Source organism: Gekko japonicus, unplaced genomic scaffold (genome assembly GCF_001447785.1).
Source record: "Gekko japonicus isolate JY-2015 unplaced genomic scaffold, Gekko_japonicus_V1.1 scaffold342, whole genome shotgun sequence".
NCBI lineage: Eukaryota > Metazoa > Chordata > Lepidosauria > Squamata > Gekkonidae > Gekko > Gekko japonicus.
The window spans coordinates 289115-296172 of NW_015169785.1; the positions used below are offsets into that span (position 1 = coordinate 289115).

The 7058-nt window shown below is 47.7% G+C and overlaps 1 protein-coding gene across 5 annotated transcripts in view; it reads left to right on the plus strand.

Moving 5' to 3' along the window:
* TMEM63B (transmembrane protein 63B) overlaps window positions 1–7058 on the plus strand; it is a 112244-nt gene that overhangs the window by 102327 nt on the left and 2859 nt on the right. For all 5 annotated transcript variants that reach the window (XM_015416929.1, XM_015416930.1, XM_015416932.1 and 2 more), the window contains 4 exons: window positions 2305–2410; window positions 2809–2976; window positions 4487–4602; window positions 5510–5590. In XM_015416929.1, coding sequence (XP_015272415.1) covers window positions 2305–2410; window positions 2809–2976; window positions 4487–4602; window positions 5510–5590 — 471 coding nt within the window. The remainder of the gene's footprint in view (window positions 1–2304; window positions 2411–2808; window positions 2977–4486; window positions 4603–5509; window positions 5591–7058) is intronic.

The following is a 7058-nucleotide window of genomic DNA, read 5'->3' on the forward strand; positions in this document are numbered from 1 at the left end:
TTCAGCAGGCCCTTTAAATCTTGCAGGGGGGGTTGGGAGAGGGGTGGCTGCCAGCAGTTTTTCTTGGGAGCGGGGCTTGAAGCGGGATGACCCCAAGGTGACATCATCACATTGGGGTCGCCCTGCCCCCTCTGGGAACGCCTCCCAAAGTCCCCCGCTGGGGACAAAATCGGACCTAGCAACCCTACATGTGGGGAAAATCGACCTGCAAGCCAGGTGTATTTCTTTTTGTTCTCTCGGATATCTCAAGCATTTATGTTGATACAAACAAACTGAGGCTTGTGCCACCTTAAAGACAAAGACACTTATTCTAGTAAAAGCTTCCACAGGTAAGAGCCCGCTTCATCAGAGGTATGAAGTTCATGCCTCTGATAAAGTGGGTTCTAGTTCTTGAAAGCCTGGGCCTGAATAAAAATTCTAGCTTTCTAGTTCACAAAAGCTTATGCTAGATGTTAAATAGTGGATTCCATGGATGAGCAGGCTCAAGTCCAGTGATCAGCTCAACTTTATTTTTTATTTCAACAAGACCCCAGAGCCACAGCTCTGTTCAATAGCATGCAATTGCCACACCCAAACACACCCCACTCCCAATGATAGGCTGTTTACATAACATTACTACTAGACTGGTTACTTCTAGAGTCCTGGTAGGCTATTGTTCTTGTGCTCCAAGCTCAGCCAGTCTCTGGTGTGATATACTTAGAATGATTCAGTCCCAATACATAACACTAGATGTAAAATTTCTGGAAATGTTGAAGCCACAGAAAATACAAGGGTTCCCCCCCCCCTTTTCTCCACAACAAAACATACATTTTGGGAAAAACCAATACTCACTTTCCTATCAAACCTAGTTTTATTAACAACTTAGAAATAATGTAGCATATAATATTGTTTATTATTTATTTATTTACATAATGTATATCTCACCTTACTATCCTTACAAGGGCCAACAAAGTGGGTAACAAATTAAAACATACATAACATCAGATTTTAAAACATTAAAACAGTTAAAAACAGAGCTAAAATATGTACAAAGACATAAAAACAACAAACATTTGGTGAGAAAAACTGTACTATTTAGTGTATTTTGTGGAATTTAAAACTGTAAATGCCTTCATTTTTCTATAAGAAATTGCAAGTATGTGCAATACTTGAGAAAGAGTTGGAAACTCCTGCAATCTATGCTGCCATAACACATGTAACTTTAATTTTCACCATCTAGGAGGCAGGGGAAAAATAGAAGTTGAAGGTAGAAAAAGAATTCTTCAATAAGCAAAGAACATATAATATTTGGACATAAACTCTCTCATCCTGTCACAATAGGTTGGGCTACCAGCATATTAGCTATGAAGCTAAACTTTATGACATTAAAAACCCTGAACCCTTTAGTGATGTATTATCCATAAACACATTATTAGTATTAGTTGCCAGAATTATTTACATTCTTAAAAATGTTCTTGAATATGATGCATATGCCTACAGTATACATCAGGATTATTTAATGCTGTAGATTCTTACATAAACATATTCATACGGCATAATTTGAATAAAACTACAAAAGAAAGAAAGTAAAACTAGGAAAGTAAAATCTTGATCTCTGAAAACTCATTCCAGCAGGGTGAAAAACAGGATTTTTTAATTGTCCCCCCCAGACTTTCCAGTTTTCCATTGGAAAAAATGGGAAACATTTGAGGACTTCTTTCATGCAATACATTTAGAATGACTGGAATATTTTTAAGACAAGTTTTTCTTACTCATTATTTCAAGGAAGGGTTGTTTTTTTCCATTGCTCCCCCAAATTTTCTAGTTTTTCCACTGGAAAAATTAAGAACATGAGAGGCTGCTGGGCCATCTAGTCCAACATACCATTTCACACAGTGGCTGTGGAGGGCCAAACATCCAGGGCATAGAGGCCAAGGCCCTCCTCAGATGCAGCCTCCCAACACTGGTATTCCAAACTGTAAAAGTTCTCAGGCTTTTTCATTTTATACATTTTGAGTGTGAAAAGACTTACCTTTGTATGAATTTCACTGTTTCAAAAGGAACAAATATTTTATAGGAGTTCTTCCCCCACCCCTGTGATCCCCCAAATGCTCCATTTTTTCTGAACCAAAAATTGAGGGGGGCTCAGAAAAAATGGGGGTCTTCCCCCCTCTAATTTTTCCCATTTTTCCAGGCTTTCTCCTTTCTGTGCCAGATTTTAAATGTGTGGGTCTTGAAGGTGATTGCATTATCGTCGCTATCCCTCCAAGCATTTTTGTGCATGCTTTACTGACAAGATCTTTGTTTTTGTACTCTATCCTTCAGCATCAGGCCTATGAATTCCAGTTTGGGGCTGCTTATGCCTGGATGATGTGCGTCTTCACTGTTGTTATGACCTACAGTATTACCTGCCCCATCATTGTTCCATTCGGTAAGAACCATCATGCCTCCTTGGCCTCACTTTACCAGGATTTATTTACAAAATAATTAACCAGATATATACATCCACAGTGGTTTTATATTGGTTCATTGAAATTGTTTTCTTTAAAACTACATCTGGGTAATACAGGGCAATTGACTGTTTATCCTGCAAATTCTCAATTCAAGATGGTTTTGAGGAGCACAGGAAACTACTGTATTCTGGTTTGTTGCTTACTGGAGGCTGGACAACTTAGTTTTGAGGTGAAGAAGGCTGGCTCTTCAGGTCTAATCCATTCTCCTAGCCCGCAAGAGAAAGGACCCTCCCTGCAACTTAAACTATGGTCTCTTATCTGCTATTCAGCCAAGATTTCAGCTCTTCTTTCCTTCTCCTTCCTCTTTTCATGATAGGTCTGATGTACATGCTACTGAAGCACCTGGTGGACAGGTACAACCTGTACTATGCTTACCTGCCAGCCAAGCTGGACAAGAAAATCCATTCAGGGGCTGTAAACCAGGTGGTGGCAGCCCCTATCCTCTGCCTCTTTTGGCTCCTTTTCTTCTCTACTGTGCGCACAGGTGAGTGGTGGAGGTAATGGATGGGGGGTGTTGCTGGCTTCGTTGGTGGATTTTGTCCTCTTGGTCTCACCTGCTGGCAGCTGCATACAAGCTACTGTTGCTCAGTGCAATGGTAGACAGGTGAGTAAGTGAGTGAAATGGAATACATGACCAGGGTCGGCTCGAGGTGTTTCTGCACCCTAGGCGAGGCCAGCTTCTGGCGCCGCCAGGCGATGCCAACCTCCCGGTGGGGCCTGGAGACCTCCCAAAAACACGCCCGGGAGGGGGGGCACCGGGCGCCACAAGCTAGCTGCACCCCTGCCCGGGTCGGGCCCAGCCAGGCTGCCCTTCCTGCCAGGCGACAGGACTGGCGGGGGCTTCAGCTAGGGAGCCAGGAGGCGGTGGCAGCTCTTTCGTCCACTGGGGGGGCAGGGGAGATGAGGGAGTGCTCCGCCCCGGGCAGCGCGGGCTGAAGTGCTGCCGGGTCCCGATGTGGGGGGTGGGGTGGCCGGCCCCATCTCCTCCCATTGATCTCAGCAGCTCCGCAGGACTGGCTCTGGACTCCGCAGTGGGGGGGGCAGGACTGGACTGCTTAGCCCAGGGGCCGGCCGGCCGACAGCGAACCCCCTCCGTTGGTCCCCGGCCCTGGGGAAACCTGGAGGTTCTTGGAGCCGGGGTGCAGCAGCAGGGGCGCAACCCTCGGGGCCAGGCTCAGGCAGGCCTCCCCCCACACCACCCAGGGTCCCCCCCACCATCCTCCTCATGCTTCCCCCCCCGCCACTGCCTCTGCCTCCTCCCGGCACACCCTCTGCCCCCCCGGGGCTGAAGGGGGAGGACGAGGAGGAGAGTCTCCCCCGCCGGGCTGGGCCTCCCGCTCCCTGCCTGGAGGGCCGCATGGTGTGGGGGCTGGGGCTGGGCAGCAGTCAGACGGCAGGGGGCGCCGAACCCAGAGTGTGCATCTTCCCCGTGGCTGCCCCTCGGCCTGCCTCTCCTCAACGGTCCTCGGCCCGAGGTTTGGGGGAGGGAAGTGGTGGCGAGTCCGAGCAGAGCGGAACAGAGCAAGGCGCCTCCGGGCCCCGAGGGGGAAGGGCCAGCCCGGCCAGGGCCACCCTCCTTCTCCAGCGCATCTTGGATGCCAGTGCCGGCCCCTCTCCCCTCGGCCCCTTTTGCGCCCCCATGCGACTGGGAGCAGCAATGGCTGGTAGCCGGGAGAGCTGTGCAGGGTGGAGCCGCGGGAAGGAAGGGGCGCGTTGTGGGTGCCCAGAAAGCCATGCTGGGCACGGGCAGGCAGGCGGCGGCAGGGGCCTCGCTGCGCCCCTGGGAGATCTGTGCCCTAGTCCAGATACTAGTAGGCCTAGTGAGAGAGCCGGCCCTGTACATGACTGAGAAAGACTCTGCACTTTCAATGGTGGTGAAATGGGGTGGATATTTCGGGCCAGCACTTGTAATGTCACAGAACTGAGGGCTAGAGTAGGAGCAAAGAGACGAATAATAAGGTTGTGCTTTGACAGTGGATCTTTGCCTCCTTCAGGGTTTCTAGCTTTTACATCCATGTTCACCTTTGTGGTTCTCGTCATCACCATAGTGATCTGCTTGTGTCACGTCTGCTTTGGACACTTCAAATACCTCAGTGCTCACAATTACAAGGTAATGGGCTAAAATTTATTTGAGGAATGGGTGTTGTAAGGTTAGATGTGGGATTAGGTTGGAGATAGCTATCCCAAATGCTGCTTCGTATGTGTTTTTCTTACAGAGATAAAAAAGTCCATATAAACCTCTGATGGGAAGCTCACATAGTTGTCCATTTTAAGTGATGTACAATGGTCTTTTTGTGCCTTCTGCATGACATTGCCACAGAAGAGGGAAAGCTGCCACACTTCCATGGGCCTTCATGAGGGACTGCTTCCCCACAGCATCTGTCCAGGCTACTAAATAGTGCACGGATAAAGGAACCATGTGGACAGGGGCAATGATTTGGTTCCTTCCCAAATGAATGTTGTCTGGGGAAGACGGTGATGGTACTACACATGGTCCATTCATTGATTCCCATCATTGATTCCCATCAGGAGCAATGTGGGAAGAAACCAAGAAGCAGCTTCCACAGTGAGGCAGTCACATTTGGCCCTCAGACAGGTTTTTCTGGGGAGGTCAAGGACCTACCTCTTCCCCATGCAAAATATCTGAACCCCAACAGCTGTCAGTTCTGGCAGAAATAAATTCCAGATGGTTAGCTGTTTAGTCTGCTGCAGCAAAAATAACACAGCAACATGCTAAAGATTAATCAGTGTTTTGCGTCATAAGCGTCCCTTAAAATGGATGATAAAGCCAGGAAAGCTGTACGGCACTTCACGTTCACTGTGGGGAGAAAAGTGTGGTATAAATATCTGTGTGCTAAATCAATAGCTGTAGCCCGCTTTGTCTTATACAAGAGATTTCCCACCCTTGGCACCTGCCTAGCTGAATTAGACCAAAATGCTCCTGCAGCTGCAACAGGGACAGGATGGCAGGCTGCCGCCTTTGCCACTTAATTTCATGCCTCTCTCTTGCCTTCCAGATTGATCACACAGAGGCGGATGCTGTGGATGGAAGGGAAAACGGACGACCGGCTGCCAACCCGCCGGCTCCAAAATCAGCTGTGAGTCTCCAGCTCCTCCATTTGCCTCCTGAATCACCAGATGTTCTGTGTCCTCTTATGGCTGAGTTTGGGGAGGAGGGAGAGGCCTGGACAGATTTCCTGTCAGACTCCCACCTTTTTGGCTATGCACAGGCAGCATCCAAGGAGCATGGGCAGGAAACAGACTTCTCTGTTACTGGCCCTGTCTGAGATGATGGACCTGCAACCTCCTTATTCCCCTTCCCATGCGGTCTGTTCACTTTCTGCCTCTCAGCTGGACAATGAAACCAGACTGGTCAGTGCCCCTTTCTCTTCCGCTTTCTGGCTCTAACGCGTTGGCATGTGCTGTGAGTGCTGCAGAAAGAGCTGGGGCCGTCATCTCCCAATGCAAACAAGTTCATGTTGGAATGGGAACCCTGATTCATGGGAGGCTTCCTGGTGCACCCCTTCCCTGCACCCCAAGTCCCCTGAGGTCTGAACAGGCACTGTGGAAATTCTAATGGCTGCAGTCACGCCACAAAGAGCAAAATATCTAAAAGGCTTCCAGCAACTTGGCAAAACCCTGAGTGTTTCAAATTTCTTTTTATAAGTTACTAGCCCCACCTTACAGTAGAGAAGAACTTGGAAACAGAATGGTTGCTAAATGTACCAAAGACAAAGAAGACCATAATTATAATAGTATAGTAGTACTAAGATCTATTTATATATCATTCCTAATGTGCCAAATTCTTTACGATATTTTAGCTGATTTAGAGACTTATTTATTTATTTATTCAACTTATACCCTGCCCTCCCCGCTGAAGCAGGCTCAGGGCGGCTCATGTCCCCATTCATTGCGCGATGGAGGAAGAGGGTCCACATGCCCTCCATTTTGTATGTATGGAGTTGCCTCTTCCATTGGAAAGAATGGAGAAAACCTGCAAAGGAATACTTTGGTGCATCAGAGCCCTGTTGCTTGTGAGGAATCAGTGATTTGTGGCCGTATCCAGTTTTGTCTTTCCAGTATATTCAGTGGGGAAGGTTACCATTGTCCCTCTCTTCTAGAAGAGGACATGAAGCACAGAGAGAAAGTGATTTGCTCTAACAGCCCTAACTAGTCCCTTGCTTAGGCAGACCAGACTACTAAAGATGGGCCAGGATTTGAATAGCTGTCACAAGATTGTTCAGGGGAGTGACTTTATGATGAACGGCCTCTTACATTGGTTCCTCAATAGGCAACCTTCTTTTGCACCCAAGAGATTAACCAACAGGGAACAAAAATGTAGGATTTTTCACATTTCTGTAATCTGTTGGCCCAGCAGATAGATGGTGTCATTGAACCTTTTCTTTAGAGGAATTCTCTCTACCATCCCAAAAAGGAACTTCACTTGCTAGAGGTTCTCAAGATTATGGGCCTGCTGGCCTGGAGAGCTACAGCAAGAACGTGCTAAGATCTATGTATCCACAGTGATCAAGCAACTTTTGTGGTCTTATTTGAAAACTGTATAGA